Source organism: Somniosus microcephalus, chromosome 13, assembly GCF_052327205.1.
Source record: "Somniosus microcephalus isolate GS21.2 chromosome 13, FLI_Smic_1.0, whole genome shotgun sequence".
Taxonomy (NCBI): domain Eukaryota; kingdom Metazoa; phylum Chordata; class Chondrichthyes; order Squaliformes; family Somniosidae; genus Somniosus; species Somniosus microcephalus.
Window position 1 is genome coordinate 105,295,681 of NC_140999.1, and position 21,938 is coordinate 105,317,618.

At 47.0% G+C, this 21,938-nt stretch overlaps 1 protein-coding gene across 1 annotated transcript in view; it reads left to right on the forward strand.

Annotated features, from left to right (window-relative positions):
* The window catches only part of LOC147108520 (piezo-type mechanosensitive ion channel component 2-like), a 318,148-nt gene that overhangs the window by 207,368 nt on the left and 88,842 nt on the right, over positions 1–21,938 (forward strand). Inside the window, 9 exon segments of the mRNA XM_086004280.1 lie at positions 981–1,149; positions 2,916–3,005; positions 10,858–10,979; positions 13,329–13,397; positions 14,039–14,145; positions 14,941–15,061; positions 17,470–17,544; positions 19,517–19,683; positions 20,806–20,993. Coding sequence (XP_085860406.1) covers positions 981–1,149; positions 2,916–3,005; positions 10,858–10,979; positions 13,329–13,397; positions 14,039–14,145; positions 14,941–15,061; positions 17,470–17,544; positions 19,517–19,683; positions 20,806–20,993 — 1,108 coding nt within the window.

Here is a 21,938-nt window from a genome sequence, read left to right on the forward strand (position 1 = left end):
TCATGGGTCACACTGATGTTTAACCAATCATTATTGAATCCAAGACAGCAAGATATTTATAACACCTTTGGAGATTTAAACTACATAAATGATGTAAAACTATGAATTGGTTGCTTTGCTTTTCCCTATGTCTGTGTTTCTATTTGATCCCTGGACTCGCTACACATTATCGAGATATTAGGTGGGTAAAGGCATAAGGTGCTAAGTGAGTTGGGGATCAGTCAATAAGGGAATTGGCTGTTGTTTTTTTTATTATTCTAAAATGTTCCGTGTTCCTCAGTTGGTAAATAGGAGGCTACAATTGTCTTCAATCTCCCTAGTCTATGGAGGGGATCAACCCTGGGCCCTGATCCTGATCACTGTGCAGTGATTCTTGCTGAAAGTGCAGGTGTGTGATGCCCATCTTGTTAAATAGCCAGCCAGCTCTCACTGTCGAGGTGCACTCATGGAAAATGGCCAGCTGACGAGGCATTGGAAGGTGGCCGGTGCCCGTTGAACGTAGGGTTGCCAACTCTGGTTGGGCATATTCTTGGGGGTGTCATCACATGACCACCTGCCTCCAACCGCCCCGCCCCCACAGTCCCACCATTGGTCGGCCAACATGTCCGTCCTCATGGTACCCCACCTTCCTACACCAATTGGAAGTCGAATCGACTCTTTGTTACCCGATTGACTGACAGTCAAGAATCATCCAATCAGCCTTTTTTCCTTGTCCAATATTTTTATCATTAATAAAGAAAAATGTTCAAAGAAATCTCTCTTTTTAATGCCCCTCTGATTGTTCTCCCTGGAGACTCCAGAGCAATCCTGGGGACTTGGCAGCCCTAATTGAACCACACCCAGCATGAGGGAGCCCCTGCAGGAGAGGAGCAAAGAAAATTGGCGGGAAGAAAACTGAACCAAAAGGCTGCAGGCCGGCACTCAACTGTTGCACGCAGATTCCTAAAAAAGTTTAACCAAGTTTACGTATGTGTTTTCAGCAAATAAGGACAGCCTGCATGAAAACTGCGAGGTCCCGAATAAGCAGGCAGGCATTATCTGGGACAGCACCTGCTTCCTCTTCCTACTAGCCCAGAGGAGGGTCTTTCTGAGTTACTACTTCCTGTATGTAGTGGCAGATCTGAAGTCTGCAAAGCTGCTGGCAGCAAGGTAAGAATGGATCCCTGGAGCTCAAAACCCATCAGCATGGACTCCAGCTAACTCACTCCACCATGGCATCCTGCAAGGGTCTTCGCACCATTGGAATCTCACCTTTCAGGTTCACAGTTGTGCAAGTGGTAACATTGCTCTCCAGTATGCTGTTAAACCACACAGATTAAGAGGGTCCCAGGTTCAATACCTGGTCGATGGTGAGTTAGCTGATCTCAGACGGGGTGGCAATTAGTGTTCTACAATTGGTCTTGGTGCCCCTGCTCGGGGGATGGGTGTAATCAGCTAAGATTGGTTCTCCTGAGCACTTTCTTCTGGCCTTTGCTGGAAAGTCCATGGGGTAAAAATTGGGTAGTGCCCCCTAATTTTAGTGCCCCAAAAAAGTTGGCGCCCCTGCGGCCAATTTTCCCAGGTAGTGCCCTGAGAGGGAGGAGGGGTGCTACTGGAAGCGCCCCGTGTCCCTCTTGGGGCGCTGCGAGCCAATATTGCGGCGCGACGTGCCACAGCGCCATGGTACTGCAGGCCTTCCTCCCCTTATTAAAGGGGCGGGGCCTGCGCAGTGCAACCCGGTGCCCAGCTGGGCCACCAGGGATCGGGACTGCCGGCAGATGAGCCCGGCACTCGAGGAGTGCTGCTCTCATGGAGAGCAGCCGACACCCCGCGGGGGGACTGCACGCGGGCCGGGGACAGCAACGGGGGCAGGTGCTGGCAGACGGCTAATAACAAAATTGGCCACCCGCCACCTCCCCTGTAATGAGCACCACCCTGGCTGCAGGTAGGCCCCCCTGACCCCGGCGGACAGCATCCGGCAGTAAGTCGGGGGGCGCCACCCAATGTTACAGCCAGGGCGCGAGCAGGGCGCTGCGCACGGTGATGACATCATCGGCGGCGGCGCAGCACTAATAGTTAGTGCCGCCTCTAACCTCCCGCTGAATTTTGCGGGAGGCGTTCGTGGCGCCGCGCCCAGGTGCTAGTTGATTTGCGCCCCATTAGCGCGCTCTTAGGGCGCTAACAGGAAGCATAAATCAACCGAATTTAGCCCCCTATGTGTGTTAACATTGGGTGGGGTCAAGATTGGACTCAACTTTTCTTCGAATAGTATCAAGATATCTTAAACAGCCACCCGAACAGACAGTTAATGTTTAACTAAAAGGCTGGCACCTCCGACAGTAAAGCACTCGCTCAGTACTGCACTGAAATGTTCGTCTGGATTATGTGCTCAAGTCCTGGGTTGGGCTTGAACCCATGACCTTCTGGCTCGAGACAAAAGTCCCACCAACTAAGTGAAATGCAGCTTAATTAGACACTAACCAGTCCTGATGGGTATGTAGGATTCCATGACACTATTTCAAGAAGAGCAGGAAGCTCTCCCAGTGTCCTAGTCAACTTCCCTTCCTCAACGAATACGTAATATCAAATGCAGAATAACTGGTTATTCACCTCATTATTGTCTGTGGGGCCTCCCTGTGCAAACGTCATGCTTCCCCAATAAGAAGGGGGAAAAATTGAGTCGTGCCCCCTTTGGGGTGTTAACTTCACCGGGGCTCGACTTTTAGCGTCCTGAAAAAATTAGTGTCCCCGCGGCCGAAATCCATCGATAGCGTCCCAAGAGGGAAGCGGGGCTCTACTGGAGGCGAAAAACAAACTAATTTTAAGACCAAAGAGTCTACATTTCAAAATAAAGCACAGAGATGATGATCAGGTGATAAATGTGAAGCACTGAGATGATTAGGTGATAAATAAATGCAATTCTTTTATTTGCACAGAGGAGCTGAATTATTTGAAGCTAAAGTTATAAAGAGAGTCACAGCGAGACTGGAGAAAGAGGGGATATCCATGGAGATGCTGAAGAAAAAGTAAGTTAAACATATGCAATGCTTGCTGTACACACACAAAGGGGAAATGGTTAATGCACTAAAACTCTACAGTTCCTTAGTCAAAGATTCAGCCTTAATTCACGACAGACCAAATTCCCAGTGCTACTTATGATTCTCCACAGACGAATTGGCTAATAATAACTCTGCTGTCAGGTAAAGCTACCCAGTGGAAGCTATGCTGACTGAATGAAGCCAAAGAGAAGGGAAACCCTCTTTGGCTGTTTTCCAACACACCCCACCCTGCACCACAAGGAGTGACCTGCAGGGAAGGTACCTGGGAGTGTGTAGAGAATGTTGGGTCTGGGAGTGTGTGGAGAATGTTGGGTCTGGGAGTGTGCAGAGAATGTTGGGTCTGGGAGTGTGTGGAGAATGTTGGGTCTCTGGGAGTGTGTAGAGAATGTTGGGTCTGGGAGCGTGTAGAGAATGTTGGGTCTGGGAGTGTGTAGAGAATGTTGGGTCTCTGGGAGTGTGTAGAGAATGTTGGGTCTGGGAGTGTGTAGAGAATGTTGGGTCTGGGAGTGTATAGAGAATGCTGGGTCTCTGGGAGTGTGTAGAGAATGTTGAGTCTGGGAGTGTGTAGAGAATGTTGGGTCTGGGAGTGGGTAGAGAATGTTGGGTCTCTGGGAGTGTGTAGAGAAAGTTGTTTCTCTGGGAGTGTGTAGAGAATGTTAGGTCTGGGAGTGTGAAGAGAATGTTAGGTCTGGGAGTGTAGAGAATGTTAGGTCTGGGAGTGGGTAGAGAATGTTGGGTCTGGGAGCGTGTAGAGAATGTTGGGTCTGGGAGTGTGTAGAGAATGTTGGGTCTGGGAGTGTGTAGAGAATGTTGGGTCTGGGAGTGTGTAGAGAATGTTTGGTCTCTGGGAGTGTGCAGAGAATGTTGGGTCTGGGAGAGTGTAGAGAATGTTGGGTCTGGGAGTGTGTAGAGAATGTTGTTTCTCTGGGAGTGTGTAGAGAATGTTGGGTCTGGGAGTGTGTAGAGAATGTTGGGTCTCTGGGAGTGTGTAGAGAATGTTGGGTCTGGGAGTGTGTAGAGAATGTTGGATCTGGGAGTGTGTAGAGAATGTTAGGTCTGGGAGTGTGTAGAGAATGTTAGGTCTGGGAGTGGGTAGAGAATGTTGGGTCTGGGAGCGTGTAGAAAATGTTGGGTCTGGGAGCGTGTAGAGAATGTTGGGTATGGGAGTGTGTAGAGATTGTTGGGTCTGGGAGTGTGTAGAGATTGTTGGGCCTCTGGGAGTGTGTAGAGAATGTTGGGTCTGGGAGTGTGTAGAGAATGTTGGGTCTCTGGGAGTGTGTAGAGAATGTTGGGTCTGGGAGTGTGTAGAGAATGTTGGGTCTCTGGGAGTGTGTACAGAATGTTATGTCTCTGGGAGTGTGTAGAGAATGTTGTTTCTCCGGGAGTGTGTAGAGATTGCTGGGTCTCTGGGAGTGTGTAGAGAATGTTGGGTCTGGGAGTGTGTAGAGAATGTTAGGTCTGGGAGTGGGTAGAGAATGTCGGGTCTGGGAGCGTGTAGAGAATGTTGGGTTTGGGAGTGTGTAGAGAATGTTGGGTCTGGGAGTGTGTAGAGAATGTTGGGTCTCTGGGAGTGTGTGGAGAATGTTGGGTCTGGGAGTATGTAGAGAATGTTGGGTCTGGGAGTGTGTAGAGAATGTTGGGTCTCTGCGAGTGTGTAGAGAATGTTAGCGTGTAGAGAATGTTGGGTCTGGGAGTGTGTAGAGAATGTTGGGTCTGGGAGCGTGTAGAGAATGTTGGGTCTCTGGGAGCGTGCAGAGAATGTTGGGTCAGGCAGTGGGTAGAGAATGTTGGGTCTGGGAGTGTGTAGAGAATGTTGGGTCTGGGAGTGTGCAGAGAATGTTAGGTCTGGGAGTGTGTAGAGAATGTTGGGTCTGGGAGTGTGCAGAGAATGTTGGGTCTGGGAGTGTGTAGAGAATGTTGGGTCTGGGAGTGTGTAGAGAATGTTGGGTCTGAGAGTGGGTAGAGATTGTTGGGTCCCTGGCAGTGTGTAGAGAATGTTGGGTCTGGGAGTGTGTAGAGAATGTTGTTTCTCTGGGAGTGTGTAGAGAATGTTGGGTCTGGGAGTGTGTAGAGAATGTTGTTTCTCTGGGAGTGTGTAGAGAATGTTGGGTCTGGGAGTGTGTAGAGAATGTTGGGTCTGGGAGTGTGTAGAGAATGTTGGGTCTGGGAGTGTAGAGAATGTTGGGTCTCTGGGAGTGTGCAGAGAATGTTGGGTCTCTGGGAGTGTGTAGAGAATGTTTGGTCTGGGAGTGTGTAGAGAATGTTGGGTCTGGGAGTGTGTAGAGAATGTTGCGTCTGGGAGTGTGTAGAGAATGTTGGGTCTCTGCGAGTGTGTAGAGAACGTTAGCGTGTATAGAATGTTGGGTCTGGGAGTGTGTAGAGAATGTTGGGTCTGGGAGTGGGTAGAGAATGTTGGGTCTGGGAGTGTGTAGAGAATGTTGGGTCTGGGAGTGTGTAGAGAATGTTGGGTCTGGGAGTGTGTAGAGAATGTTGGGTCTGGGAGTGTAGAGAATGTTGGGTCTGGGAGCGTGTAGAGAATGTTGGGTCTGGGAGTGTGTAGAGAATGTTGGGTCTGGGAGTGGGTAGAGAATGTTGGGTCTGGGAGTGTGTAGAGAATGTTGGGTCTGGGAGTGTGTAGAGAATGTTGGGCCTGGGAGTGTGTAGAGAATGTTGGGTCTGGGAATGTGTAGAGAATGTTGGGTCTGGGAGTGGGTAGAGCATGTTGGTCTGGGAGTGTGTAGAGAATGTTGGGTCTGGGAGTGTGTAGAGAATGTTGGGTCTGGGAGTGTGTAGAGAATGTTGGGTCTGGGAGTGTAGAGAATGTTGGGTCTCTGGGAGTGTGCAGAGAATGTTGGGTCTCTGGGAGTGTGTAGAGAATGTTTGGTCTGGGAGTGTGTAGAGAATGTTGGGTCTGGGAGTGTGTAGAGAATGTTGGGTCTGGGAGTGGGTAGAGAATGTTGTTTCTCTGGGAGTGTGTAGAGAATGTTGGGTCTGGGAGTGTGCAGAGAATGTTGGGTATGGGAGTGTGTAGAGAATGTTGGGTCTGGGAGTGTGTAGAGAATGTTGGGTCTCTGCGAGTGTGTAGAGAATGTTAGCGTGTATAGAATGTTGGGTCTGGGAGTGTGTAGAGAATGTTGGGTCTGGGAGTGTGTAGAGAATGTTGGGTCTGGGAGTGTGTAGAGAATGTTGGGTCTGGGAGTGTGCAGAGAATGTTGGGTCTCTGGGAGTGTGTAGAGAATGTGGGGTCTGTGAGTGTGTAGAGAATGTTGTTTCTCTGGGAGTGTGTAGAGAATGTTGGGTCTCGGAGTGGGTAGAGCATGTTGGGTCTGGGAGTGGGTAGAGAATGTTGGGTCTGGGAGTGGGTAGAGAATGTAGGGTCTGGGAGTGTGTAGAGAATGTTGGGTCTGGGAGTGTGTAGAGAATGTTGGGTCTGGGAATGTGTAGAGAATGTTGGGTCTGGGAGTTTGCAGAAAATGTTGGGTCTGGGAGTGTGTCGAGAATGTTGGGTCTGGGAGTGTGTAGAGAATGTTGGGTCTGGGAGTGTGTAGAGAATGTTGCGTCTGGGAGTGTGTAGAGAATGTTGGGTCTCTGCGAGTGTGTAGAGAACGTTAGCGTGTATAGAATGTTGGGTCTGGGAGTGTGTAGAGAATGTTGGGTCTGGGAGTGGGTAGAGAATGTTGGGTCTGGGAGTGTGTAGAGAATGTTGGGTCTGGGAGTGTGTAGAGAATGTTGGGTCTGGGAGTGTGTAGAGAATGTTGGGTCTGGGAGTGTAGAGAATGTTGGGTCTGGGAGCGTGTAGAGAATGTTGGGTCTGGGAGTGTGTAGAGAATGTTGGGTCTGGGAGTGGGTAGAGAATGTTGGGTCTGGGAGTGTGTAGAGAATGTTGGGTCTGGGAGTGTGTAGAGAATGTTGGGCCTGGGAGTGTGTAGAGAATGTTGGGTCTGGGAATGTGTAGAGAATGTTGGGTCTGGGAGTGGGTAGAGCATGTTGGTCTGGGAGTGTGTAGAGAATGTTGGGTCTGGGAGTGTGTAGAGAATGTTGGGTCTGGGAGTGTGTAGAGAATGTTGGGTCTGGGAGTCTGTAGAGAATGTTGGGTCTCTGGGAGTGTGTAGAGAATGCTGGGTCTGGGAGTGTGTAGAGAATGTGGGGTCTGGGAGTGTGTGGAGAATGTTGTTTCTCTCGGAGTGTGTAGAGAATGTTGGGTCTCGGAGTGTGTAGAGAATGTTGGGTCTGGGAGTGTGTCGAGAATGTTGGGTCTGGGAGTGGTTAGAGAATGTTGGGTCTGGGAGTGTGCAGAGAATGTTGGGTCTGGGAGTGTGTAGAGAATGTTGGGTCTGGGAATGTGTAGAGAATGTTGGGTCTGGGAATGTGTAGAGAATGTTGGGTCTGGGGGTGGTTAGAGAATGTTGGGTCTGGGAGTGTGCAGAGAATTTTGGGTCTGGGAGTGGGTAGAGAATGTTGGGTCTGGGAGTGTGTAGAGAATGTGGGGTCTGGGAGTGGGTAGAGAATGTTGGGTCTGGGAGTGGGTAGAGAATGTTGGGTCTGTGAGTGTGTAGAGAATGTTGGGTCTGGGAGTGTGTAGAGAATGTTGGGTCTGGGAGTGTGTAGTGAATGTTGGGTCTGGGAGTGTGTAGAGCATGTTGGGTCTCTTGGAGTGTGTAGAGAATGTTGGGTCTGGGAGTGTGTAGAGAATGTTGGGTCTGGGAGTGTGTAGTGAATGTTGGGTCTGGGAGTGTGTAGAGCATGTTGGGTCTCTTGGAGTGTGTAGAGAATGTTGGGTCTGGGAGTGTGTAGAGAATGTTGGGTCTGGGAGTGGGTAGATAATGTTGGGTCGCTGGGAGTGGGTAGATAATGTTGGGTCGCTGGGAGTGTGTAGAGAATGTTGGGTCGCTGGGAGTGTGTAGAGAATGTTGGGTCGCTGGGAGTGTGTAGAGAATGTTGGGTCGCTGGGAGTGTGTAGAGAATGTTGGGTTGCTGGGAGTGTGTAGAGAATGTTGGGTCTGGGAGTGTGTAGAGAATGTTGGGTCTGGGAGTGTGTAGAGAATGTTGGGTCTGGGAGTGTGCAGAGAATGTTGGGTCTGGGAGTGTGTAGAGAATGTTGGGTCTGGGAGTGTGTCGAGAATGTTGGGTCGCTGGGAGTGTGTAGAGAATGTTGGGTCGCTGGGAGTGTGTAGAGAATGTTGGGTCGCTGGGAGTGGGTAGAGAATGTTGTTTCTCTGGGAGTGTGTAGAGAATGTTGGGTCTGGCAGTGTGTAGAGAATGTTAGGTCTCTGGGAGTTTGTAGAGAATATAGAAACATAGAAACATAGATGATAGGAGCAGGAGTAGCCCATTCGGCCCTTCGAGCCTGCTCCGCCATTCAATGAGATCATGGCTGATCATCCAAATTCAGTACCCTGTCCCTGCCTTCTCCCCATATCCCTTGATCCCTTTAGCCTTAAGAAATATATCCAACTCTTTCTTGAATATATTTAATGAACTGGCCTCCACCGCCCTCTGTGGCAGAGAATTCCACAGGTTCACCACTCTCTGGGTGAAGAAATTCCTCCTCATTTCAGTCCTAAATGGCTTACCCCTTATCCTTAGACTATGACCCCTGGTTCTGGACTTCCCGGCCATCAGAAACATCCTTCCTGCATCTAGTCTGTCCAGGCCAGACAGAATTTGATAGGTTTCGATTAGATCCCCTCTCAATCTTCTAAACTCCAGTGAGTATAAGCCCAATCGACACAATCTCTCCTCATACGTCATTCCTGCCATCCCAGGTATCAGCCTGGTGAATCTTCGCTGCACTCCTTCCATGGCAAGAACGTCCTTCATCAGGTAAGGCGATCAAAATTGCACACAATACTCAAGGTGTGGTCTCACCAAGGCCCTGTACAACTGTAGCAAGACATCCTTGTTCCTGTACTCGAACCCTCTTGCTACGAAGGCCAACATACCATTTGCCGCCTTAACCGCCTGCTGCACCTGCATGCTTACCTTCAGCGACTGGTGCACAAGAACACCCAGGTTTCTTTGCACTTCCCCTTCTCCCAATCTATTGCCATTCAAATAATAATCTGCCTTCCTGTTTTTGCCACCAAAGTGGATAACCTCACATTTATCCACATTATAGTGCATTTGCCATGTTTCTGCCCAATTACCCAACCTGTCCAAATCGTACTGGAGTTTCACGACATCCTCCTCACAGCTTACCCTCCCACCCAGCTTTGTGTCGTCTGCAAATTTGGAGATATTACATCCAATACCCTCGTCCAGATCATTAATATATATTGTGAACAGCTGAGGTCCTAGGACCGATCCTTGCGGCACCCCACTAGTCACTGCCTGCCACTCGGAAAACGACCCGTTTATTCCAACTCTCTGCTTTCTGTCCGCCAACCAGTTCTCTATCCAAGTCAATACCTTGCCCCAATCCCATGTGCCTTAATTTTGCACGCTATTCTCTTATGTGGGACCTTATCGAAAGCCTTCTGAAAGTCCAAATACACCACATCCACTGGTTCTCCCTTATCTATTTTACCTCTCTGGGAGTGTGTAGAGAATGTTGGGTCTGGGAGTGTGTAGAGAATGTTGGGTCTGGGAGTGTGTAGAGAATGTTGGGTCTGGGAGTGTGTGGAGAATGTTGGGTCTGGGAGTGTGTGGAGAATGTTGGGTCTGGGAGTGTGTAGAGAATGTTGGGTCTGGGAGTGTGTGGAGAATGTTGGGTCTGGGAGTGTGTAGAGAATGTTGGGTCTGGGAGTGTGTGGAGAATGTTGGGTCTGGGAGTGTGTGGAGAATGTTGGGTCTGGGAGTGTGTAGAGAATGTTGGGTCTGGGAGTGTGTGGAGAATGTTGGGTCTGGGAGTGTGTAGAGAATGTTGGGTCTGGGAGTGTGTGGAGAATGTTGGGTCTGGGAGTGTGTGGAGAATGTTGGGTCTGGGAGTGTGTAGAGAATGTTGGGTCTGGGAGTGTGTGGAGAATGTTGGGTCTGGGAGTGTGTAGAGAATGTTGGGTCTGGGAGTGTGTAGAGAATGTTAGGTTCCTGTGACGTTTTACACTAATTTCTTTGAGTGTATCACAGTTGGGGGAGCTGATGGTTTGATGAAGTTTGTTGGTTCCTGTCTGGTCTCATTTTGTGCACATATATTTGTAGAGATGTTAAGGCTGAGGGGTGACCTAATAGTGGTTTTTAAAATTATGAATTGGTTTAACAGGATAGACATAGAGAGGATGTTTCCACTTGTGGGGAGTCCAGTACTAGGGGCCATAAATATAAGATAGTCACCAGTAAATCAAATAGGAAATTCAGGAGAAAATTATTTACCCAGAGAGTGGTTAGAATGTGGAACTCGCTACCACATGGAGTGGTTGAGGTGAATAGCACAGATGCATTTAAGGGGAAGCTAGATAAGCACATGAGGGAGAAAGGAATAGAGGGTTATGCTGATGGGGTGAGATGAAGAGAGGTGAGAGGAGGCTCGTGTGGAGCATAGACTGGTTGGGCCGAATAGCCTGTGTCTGTGCTGTAGATTCAAAGTAATTCTATGTAGAAAGGTTGCTCTGTTTCAAAGTGCTGCTTTGCCCTCAGTTATTGACTGGAGTATCTGGGCAGTTTCAATATTATTGCTGCAACTACAATAAGATGGAAGATGTCCCTTGTGTATAACTGGGAAATCGGGTTCAGACTGAAGTGGCCTGTCGTGGGGGAGAGTTACTCAGAGACTAGTGCGCTCCACCCTACGAGAAAGGAGGGAATTTTTTTCCTATTTTCTCTGAATTTTTGTTTCTTTATTTTCTCTCTTCTTCCCCCCCCACCCAATCCCGCTCAATGTTAGGATGGAAAGGATCAGGGCTAAACAGGAAAAGCACAAACAATCAGCAACACCAGTGCCGAAACCTGGTGATACCTCACATACGATCAATAGGTTAAAACCAGAGAATCAGGCAGAGCATTCAGGTATGTCTTGTTTTTTATGAAGAGTATTTCAAGGCGAGCAGTTGACTCTGTCAATGGTTACAGATGGCACCAGCTCGTCCCGTGATGTGGAAACTACTCTGGCTTGTCTGGAGGAGTAGGCCTGTCACAAGAGGCTGGGATTCTCCCCACTTGGCTCCATATAACCCTGTAAGCTAATGGACTGGCTGATTCTTCTGGAGAAACATCAAGAAGGTCTGCTTCTGGTAGGCTCTGAGGTTTTAGCTGGCTAAAGTCCAGCAGTACCCTGCACAAACCTGGAGTTCTCTAGGCCTTGGCTCTTGAAACCCAATCCTAAATTCACTGCATCAGTAAAAAAAAATATTTGTATTTATATAGTGCCACAGGATGTCCCAAAGCACTTTTCAGCCAATTAAGTACTTTGAAGTGTTGTAATGTAGGAAACGCAGCAGCCAATTTGCGCACTGCAAAGTCCCACAAACAACAATGGTTTAGCATTTTATCTGAAAGGTGGCACTCCCTCAGTACTGCACTGGAGTGTTGGCCTAGATTTTTGTGCTCAAGTCTCCAGAGGAGTGGGACTTGAACCCACAACCTTCTGACTCAGAGGCTTGAGTGCTCCCCACTGAGCCATAAGTGAGAGAGTGCGTGCACTCCATATTTGGTAGACAGAAACTCCACCTTGTTGCGATTTATTAGTATTTTTTTTTGCTGACTCTTAAATGTGGTGATGGATTTCCCAAGTGTGTCAGACATCAGGCTTGTTAAGAACATTCAGAAAGTGAAAGAACAGTGCTGGCTAGGAGCTTTGTCCATCAAGTCCCTGGCAACTCTTCAAGTTCTAGAAAGTGTAATTAATGGTTCCTGGGAATTAGACGGAGCCGATTTTCCACTCTCGCCTCCCAGCTTTCAAGCGTGGTGTACTCAGTCTGCTGAGGGAAGGGCTGCAGCCTAGTCTCCTGGCCTGGGTCATTATCGCAGCTCAGGCAACCCTTGTGACGCAGGCCTGTCCTCTGGCTGGGACTCGGGCAGGGCAGACGGGAGTACTTCGCTTGGGCATCGGGGTGTTCCAGAAGGCCCAAAGGCTTTAAGATTGTCCTGCAAAACAAAGGGGTGTTCCTGGGACCACCTCCTCCACCAGCTTCTTGGGGCAGCCCACTTTGTGGTCGCTCAATGGATACACACAGAGGAAACTGAAGGACGGGGTCTGGCCCGTGTTTAGATGCCGATGCTGGACCTGCTCCTACTGTAAGGTAGATCTAGTAAGGCCCACTGTGAAATTGGTTGGAAATCCTGGGCTAGTTTGATGGTAGGAGCTTGTGGAATGGAGGAGAAAGTAGTTGGAGCCTAATTTGTGAGTTTATTTTCTGAATTATTTAATTTTTAATTTTTTTAAATTATATAAGCTTTATTTGTAGTGGAATGGAGGTAGAACCAATAGGGCTGCTCAAATGAATTTGGAAAAAACATTTCAAGGCATTTGATTGGTTGTTATTTAATGAATTGGGATATTTGGAGTAATAATCACACAAGTGATTTTTTCTTATTGCTGTGAAATTTGAGCCAATCAGCATTCTTTGGCACCTTCCTAGATGTGGTCCAGATGCAAAAAAAAATGATAGAATTATGTGAGGAAATCTACTCAAGAAAACTGTTATATTAAAAACTGATGGGTCAAGTGTTGATTGACCATTTGGTGAGCAGTTCAAACAGAGCCCTTCTATGTAATTGAAAGTCTTGCCTCTAGCGCACTGATATTGCATTTCAAAGTGTCAAAAGTATTGGGAACAAAGAGCGGGGGGAAAGTCAGTCATTTCCTGCTGGGTTTTTTTCTAACCTTGATAACCTGCTCTCTTTGCAAGAGCAGGAGTTAGGAACTTACAAGTATATCTATTACTCTCTCACTGACATCAGGACGTGCCCTATTTAGACCACTTCCCTACAGAGGAGTACCCTTAAAGGGACAGGCCAGGTTACACACCGCTCCTTTTCTTTAAATTCATTCTTTTGCTGCCTTTTATTGCCCTTGGGAAGGTGGTGGTGAGCCACCTCTTGAACCTCTGCAGTCCATGTGGTGAAGGTGCTCCCACAGTGCTGTTAGGAATGGCAATATATGTCCCATCGAGATGGTGTGTGACTTGGGAGGGGAACTTGGAGGTGGTGGTGTTCCCATGCACCTGCTGCCCTTGTCCTAGGTGCTGGAAGTCGCGGGTTTGGGCAGCTAAACATCACAACCATACTCCAGATCCCAGACTAATGCCAGGGGAGATCAGCCAGTATAACTCGTACAATTATTGTGGGAACTCTAACCACACTGCAGACTGCATTAAATTGTTGATCCAGGTGTTTCTGGAAATTAATTCTCCACAGGTGATGACAAAGACAAAGCAGAAGGTGACAAGAAGAAGTGGTGGCAGCCCTGGGTAACTCATTCCACAAGTAGGTTCTGTTGGTTCTAGGGAGAAAAGGCCCATCCTTTAATCCCACCAACTGGATACTAAACTTCCACACCGCAAATGTATGCCCACAGCATGCGCTTCCTGTTTGGTCAACTATATGTACAAGGACCTCATAGGGTGCGTAACACCCAATGATCACTGCAGTCGGTGGCAGTGGATGGTGTTTGCTTCTGTATGAGCCCGGTCCCCAATTAAGAAACTGTGAAGGACCTGGAAGACCTTGTTCTTGGCTTAGACAATGGAAGAAACTGTAACTGAAGCATAATAATAGGCTCTGCTATTAAATTTAAGGAACTAAGAATGGCTGGCCAACTGAAGACTCAACCTGCAGTCTTGTTCTGGTGGTTGACTCCAGTGTGGAGCCAGCATCAACACAGGTGTTATGGGCCGAATGGCCTCCCTCCATGCTAAAGTTTCTACCATTTTATAAATCACCTGAGATGGGGCCTGGGAGAGGCAGATAGTATTAATCGTTATTCTCATTGACACGTGCTTGTGTAATAGTCGCTCTGTAAAATCTGTACCAGAACTCCATTAGCATTCCTGCTGTTAGGGTGATATTTAAACATTGGCCGTGAACCATCTAAAGCACTCACGCCCTGTGTTTCCTTTTCCGTGCAGTGACTCGCAGTGGGAGCTACTTTCTGTTCGACACTGACAGTGAGGATGACGTGAAAGAGGAAACTGAAATAGTTAAAGATGAAACGCAAAAATCTTCAGCATTCCAGGTGTGAAAGTAATGACAGGCCACAAGTAACGTCCTGCTCAGACGGATCCCAATACCTACTGCTGCTGCACTGCAATACTGATAGTCAAGCCCATTACAGCACACTGAACCACAGCCCATTACAGCACGCTGACCCACTCATAACCACAGCCCATTACAGCACACTGACCCACTCATAACCACAGCCGATTACAGCACACTGACCCACTCATAACCAGAGCCCATTACAGCACACTGACCCACTCATAACCACAGCCCATTACAGCACACTGACCCACTCATAACTACAGCCCATTACAGCACACTGACCCACTCATAACCACAGCCCATTACAGCACACTGACCCACGGGCAGATACAGATTATTTCAGGAAGCCTTCAAAACAGAATCAGAGTGTGCGTTAATCTGAAAACTGAATGTCCTATAGCTCCGAACTGTCCCTTGTTGCACTCTCCTTGTCCATCTCACTATCAGCCCCCAGAACAAAGTAAAGGCAACAAAGCCAGAACTGAATTGGAGGTTATCTCCATGTCCTGTTTGCTGCTCTCAGCCCTGACACAGTAGAATCTACATAATGTGTGTCCCATGTGAAATCACGTGGAGTAAGTGAAACCCAGTGTTCTTGTGTGGAGTATGGTCTGTGTTGATTACACGTGTGGTCTGTGTTGATTGTGCGTGGTCTGTGGAAGGAGCAGACTCGATGGGCCAATTGGATGCTTCTTGTTTCATGCTTGCTCATGTTCTTAATTCCTGAACAGACGAGGAGTAACCTGTCTGATCAACCATTTCCTTCCAGTTTGCTTACATGGCCTTAGTTCAAGACTCAAAAGCAGCAGTGAAGGAAAGACATAAGGAGTTGCGGCAAGTAAAGAAAGCACAGAGGAAGAAGGAAAAGATAGAGCAAAGGATGCAGCAAGGTAATCATTGCATTGGATCTACTCCAGACACTCTGGGGTCCTGAGGGTTAGTGGGCACTGCCCTGTTACCAGGGGCAACTAATGCACCAAAATCCCCACCAAGATATCACCATTTGCATTGAGAATCGACAAAATGTTCGCTTCTGGGGTGCCAACTGTTGGAGGAGGGGTAAATGTGTGTTACACTGATATTTTACACCTCAAATCAATAGGGTTCACAACACTGAATGTCAGAGGTCACAGATTTATTAAGTATACAGAAATTAAAGATACACTTAAAGCAGTACTTACGATAGAAAGTGTTTAGTCGGAGGACTCTGATATGTTGCAGTCCCGAGCTCGGTATAAAGGCTGCAGACCTTCGAGCCCCAAGTATCTGTTCTAACACCCACTTTTTATATCTTTTTCTCACCTCTTCTACATGACAATCCACACGTTTCTGCATTACATAATACAACTCCATATAACGTGAATTTTAATGAGCTGCTTCCATTGTACCTTATCAATAACTTCAGTGTTAACAAGACTGGCACAACTCCCCAACTTGGTTATCTTATTGGTAGTTTCACTCTTGCTGCTATTTGCTATTCGACTTCAATTCAATTCAATTCAATTTTATTTGCCATATGTAACTAGTACAATGGAATGTTTACTTCCCGTGGGGACACGTCAGCTATTCTTACAGCGCCGTGTTCAGAAAGTCAATTCTTTGGCATCCAGTGGCAGTGGGAACACGATGTCCCTCAGCTGCTCCGTCCTCCTCGTCACCGTGGCCTCCTCCTCACTGTTGCCGGCTCGGCTCCACATGTGGTGGCCTGCTTCTCCCGCTCACCCTCTGGCCACCATTCCCAGCTCCCCTCCTCCCAGTCGGACTGCGAGTCGTGGTGGCTGCCTCCGCCCGACTCGCCGAACACATCCTCTGGTCGCCGGCTCCACGGTCCGACGGCCTGGGGCCTGCTTCTCCCGCTTCCGGTCCGGCCGCCATGCTCAGCTCCCCTCCTCCCAGTCGGAATGCCTTCCCGCTGAGGAGCTGCCGGCCGACGAGCTCTAGCGGGTCGACATGGCTGCTGCTGCTTCTCGATGCGCTGTGCTGCCTCGGCCCGACTCGCCGAACACCTCGCTCTGGTTGTGGGAGCAAACAGCGAGAGCGTGCTAGCACTGGATCGTCTCGGTCGCCATCTTGACCAATCTTCTAATTATAATTATAATTCTGCACCATTCTCCTGCTTGGGAAAAGAATGATTCATTCGCAAATGTTCTCTTAAGCAGAACTTGCTATCAACTAATTAAAGTTCTCCACAGTATGTGCTGGAATGTATTTTAATTAGTTTTATTGTCTAACCTGACCATTGCTTTAATAGTTTGGTGGTAATTGACTCGTACTTCCTCACTTAACAGGCAAAACCTAAAGGTTACTATTACTGCAATGTAATGAGAAATCAATAATTGTGTAACATTAGCAGACTTCAGGACAGTCTGATTAACTCTGTCCTTACACCCTCAATTACATCACAACTCTGCCCCCTCGTTTACATTATGGTAATGATTTCTCATTTATATTCCAGTACTGGCTATTCATTTACATTTACATCACAGTACTGCCTCCTTATGTTTATGTTGCTGTACTGCCTAGCGCACCGTCTCGTGCTTACATTACACCATTGTTTCCTCAGTTACAATCCCCTCAGCACTGTCCTCTGTCCACTACAACACATGCCTCAGGAGCACATTGTTCGTACAGTAGCTGTTCATACTTGTCTCTTCCAGTAAGGTACTGGGCAGTGGCTGCACAACACAGCTCCTCACTCATTCCTTTCAATCCAATTCATTGTTCTCCCTTTCTATCCTGGCAGCTCTGACTGTTTTCTTACCTTGGGCAAGTCTAGAGGGTGAATCTTTGCAGACTATTTGACTGTGGCAAGCTTCACCGCCGAGCCTGATCCTTTCCTCACCCATCAGTTACATAACGCACTTTGCAGCCGAGCGCGCTGGATAGTGATTGGGAGCAGGGTCCCTGGCTGATTCGTTATTTACATTTCCTAATCCAGGGCACTGACACCCATTGTAGCCCTGCTCCCACTACTCCAGCTCAGATCAGCAACTCTGCATCAGATGGGGAATCACGCCTGGCATGCTACTGGCCCGTGGAGCTCAGTACCACACCGAGCAGTGAGCCACTGAGGAAACTGTGCTCTAATATAAATCAGGCAACCATGCTCTAAGGTAAATATGTAGGCAGTTACAGTAACATTAAAAAAATATAAAGAGGCAGTGTGATTTTAAACGAGGGAGTGGTGCTTTCATGTAAATTGAGGAGCATTTCTTTTTAAACAACTTTGCATGTATGTTTAAAATAAGAGAGCCGATGGAATGATATAAAAGGCTGTCAATGCATTTCTGAATTTCAGACTCTAGCAGAGCTGACTCCAGTGAAGATGAACTGGATGCCGCGAGTGTGCAGGAAGTTAGCCGCGAGGATCCGGGTCAGTCACACCCACTTGTCAATTTCACATCACGCACACCTCAGCAAAAAATACTTCTTAAAATATCGTAAAGCTCTAAACAAATAGAGCAAACAATTATCAACCGGCGGAAATTGTAAATATTATTAGTGACACTAACACTGGTACACATGTAAAGTTCGAAAGACAGCCTGTTTAATGAAACTACAATGCACAGGCTCAGATTCCCAGCACCTGTTCAATGGGACAGGCAGTAGCTGCAGAAATCCATTCTCCGTGTCTTTTGAAGGTATGAAGTGGGTAAAGGGAGTGTTAATCATTGACTGTAGGAGGTGGCACTGCCCATGCGTGGCAAGGGCTCGTTTGCCATTTCCCCACTGGATCGTGCTCTCGTGTATTGAACAGTCTTTGTGTGAAATTACATGCATTCCAGAATTCATTTGAAGAATCATTAGAGGGAGGGCGGTCAGTGCAGTGATTACAAGTAGAAGGGCAAATAAACTCCAAAAAAAAATGTTGGAGTCAAAGGCCAGTTCCCATTCCCAAAGGAAAGAAAGAATGTCCCTCTTGTATTTGTACGTGAACACTGAGGACATTCTGCAGAAACCACCCCTATAGGTTTATTGGCTCTGGTTTTCTTTTGAACGGGTTATCATCAATTAATTAACCATTTTCATTTTTCATAAAGCTTCATATGAATTGTTATAATGTGTTAATTGCCATTGTAATCCAACATCTGAGTTACATTCCTTGTGATGTAGTGCCACCTAACTGCATTGCATAAACTAGGGAAGACATGTTGGAAAATGACAGAGTGGGCAGAGTTAAAGGGGTTCTGTTAGCTTGCAAAGCAACTTGCCCAATTTAGAAACACTAACAATCTCATTACAATACCCAGCGATGACTTTGGGGAAAAAAAAAAATTATTGGTCCCAGAATCCCAAAATGGAAGACAAAGCCTTTTAATCTATTGAATATTGGGCTTCTATGGCGAGCAATCCCAGCTTCTCTAGTCCCTCCGCATAACTGGAATCACTCATCCAAGGTATCATTCTAGTAAATCTCCTTCCTAAATTGCAGTGTCCAGAATTGGATGCAATACTCCAGCTGAGGCCTAACCAGTGATTTATAAAGGTTTAGCATAACTTCCTTGCTTTTGCACACACTGCATATATTTATAAAGCCAAAGATCCCATATGCTTTTTTAACAGCCTTATCAACTGGTCCTGCCACCTTCAAAGATTTGTTTATGTGAATTCCCAGGTCTCTCTGTTTCTGCACCCCCTTTAAAATTGTACCATTTAGTTTATATTGCCTCTCCTCATTCTTCCTTCCAAAATGCATCACCTCACACTTCTCTGCATTAAATTTCACCTGCCATATGTCTGACTATTTCACCAGTCTGTCTATGTCCTCCTGAAGTCTGTTGCTATACTCCTCATGGTTTACAATATTTGTGCCATTGGAAAACTTTGAAATTATGCCCTGTATACCCAAGTCCAGGTTATTAATATATATACAAAAGCAAAATACTGCGGATGCTGGAAATCTGAAATAAAAACAGAAAATGCTGGAAACACTCAGCAGGTCAGGCAGCATCTGTGGAGAGAGAAACAGAGTTAACGTTTTAGGTCGATGACCTTTCATCAGAACTGGAAAAAGTTAGAGATGTAACAGGTTTTAAGCAAGTGCAGAGGAGAGGAGGAAAGAACAAAAAGGAAGGTCTGTGATAGGGTGGAAGGCAGGAATGATTAAATGACAAGAGGTATGATAGTACAAAGCAAAAGGAGATGGTAATGGGACAAGTAAAGAAACAAAAGATGGGTCTAGAAGAGGTGTAAATGAGAATGGCAGAATCATCAACCGCTCCCATCTGAAAAAATATCACAGCCTTGAAGGGGGTCTGTGACTCACAGTGACCAAAAATACCTCTGCTCCACTGTCGAGGTTTCCTCATTTCTCACACATTAGTGTCTCTCTTTTCTTTCTGTAGATAATCTCATCAAGCGAGGAGTCAACATCCTGACCTTCACCTGGATGTTTATCCAAGCATTGCTGGATGGGCTGATTGAGCTGCTTAACTCCATCTCCAAAGACTACATCGATATCTCCACTGTGCTGAGGATTGAGAGGTCCATTTTAAGAAGACAGTTAAAACAGGTGTTCAGTTTCATTCACTTTCAACATGTCTATCTTAACACCAGTGAATCTGCTTTGATTTAAGGTTGTTGGGTGTCAATTCAGTAATATCTGCCTCCAGGACAGGATGGTCCATTGTTTTGTATATGTGACCCAAGTCTGCATTTTGGCTCAAAAGGTCAGAAGGGGGAACTCTTGATATTTGTTTGGGGAAGAAGCCAATCCAAGAGAACACTGCTCTTTAGTAACTGTGTACATTAAAACCCATCTACCCCTTAATTATTGGTGTGATTGAATTGTAACTACCCAGCTGGTAATCATTATCAGTCATTGAGTCACACTGGAAAAGTACAGGGACAGTAATGTTCTCCAAATTTCAATCACCACTCAAATCCCATTTTGTACTGATGACAAACATCTGCCCCAACACTGTCACAAGATCCTGCCCAATGTGTTTAAAGTTACTTGGGTATGGCAGTTATGTTACTGGGCTAGTAATCCAGAGGCCCGAACTAATAATCCAGAGAACGTGAGATCAAATCCCACCATGGCAGTTTGCAAATTTAAAACCCGTTTTAAAAAAAAAAAAAAAAAAAAATCTGCAAATGAAGGCCTGGTGTCAGTAAAAGTGACCATGAAGCTGTTGGACTGTTGAGTGAACCAGTTGGGTTTTAACAAGTCCTTTAGGGAAGGAAACCTGCCACCCTTACCTGGTCTGGCCTATCCTACATTACAACAGTGACTACACCAAAAGTACTTAATTGGTTGTAAAGCACTTTGGGATGTTGGTCGTGAAAGGCGCTATATAAATGCAAGTACAATCTTTCTCTTTTTTTCTTTTCTTTTATTTCTCTCTTTCTCTTTCTCTCTCTTGTCTCATACTGACATGTCTGACTCTTAACAACCCTCTGAATTGGCCTAGCAAGCCACTCTGGTGCATCAAACAGGACAACTGAGGATGGGCATTAACAGCTGGCCTTGCCAGCAATACCCACATCCCAAGAATGAATTTTTTAAAACTTGTCCTCTCTGTATACTGCAGTCTACAGGCAGGTTGACCAAAAGCTTGATCAAAGAATTGGGTTTCAGTAAAACAAAGTATTTTGTCTACACAGGATAATCAAACCTCTCCTTTTCACTAAGGGAAAACTTCCAAACCAGGACAGCATCCATCATTTTTACAACGCCAAACTGAAAAGTCAAGCTTCCCGCAGATCTGATGGAGACTTGCCGAGAGATGGGGCATCGGAAGGAGAGAGCGCTACAGTGTCGGGCTTCCAAAAAATGGCCAGCGCTGATTCCATGTTGTCCAGAGAGAGCAGTGTGTCCAGGTAATGCTCTTCATGTGGCAAAAATACACCCAGTCCAGTGTTGGACTTCCGGGTCACAGCAGACAAAGATTGCTGTAGAAATGCTGATCTGCCCTAAGTCGCTATGTTAAATATGATTGTAGTATTTTTTTAATTCATTCCTGGGATGTGGGTGTCGCTGGCAAGGCCAGTATTTATCGCCCATCCCTAATTGCCCTTGAGAAGGTGGTGGTGAGCCGCCGCCTTGAACCGCTGCAGTCCGAGTGGCGAAGGTACTCCCACAGTGCTGTTAGGGAGGGAGTCCCAGGATTTTGACCCAGTGACAATGAAGGAACGGCGATATATTTCCAAGTCAGGATGGTGTGTGACTTGGAGGGGAACTTGGAGGTGGTGGTGTTCCCATGCACCTGCTGCCCATGTCCTTCTAGGTGGAAGAGGTTGCAGGTTTGGGAGGTGCTTCCGAAGAAGCCTTGGCGAGTTGCTGCAGTGCATCTTGTAGATGGTACACACTGCAGCCACGGTATGCCGGTGGTGGAGGGAGTGAATGTTTAAGGTGGAGGATGGGGTACCAATCAAGCGGGCTGCTTTGTCCTGGATGGTGTCGAGCTTCTTGAGTGTTGTTGGAGCTGCACTCATCCAGGCAAGTGGAGAGTATTCTATCACATTCCTTACTTGTGCCTTGTAGATGGTGGAAAGGCTTTGGGGAGTCAGGAGGTAAGATACTTGCCGCAGAATACCTAGCTTCTGACCTGCTCTTGTTGTCACAGTATTTATGTGGCTGGTACATATAGAAACATAGAAGATAGGAGCAGGAGTAGGCCATTCGGCCCTTCGAGCCTGCTCCGCCATTCAATGAGATCATGGCTGATCATCCAATTTCAGTACCCGGTCCCTGCCTTCTCCCCATATCCCTTGATCCCTTTAGCCTTAAGAAATATATCCAACTCTTTCTTGAATATACTTAAT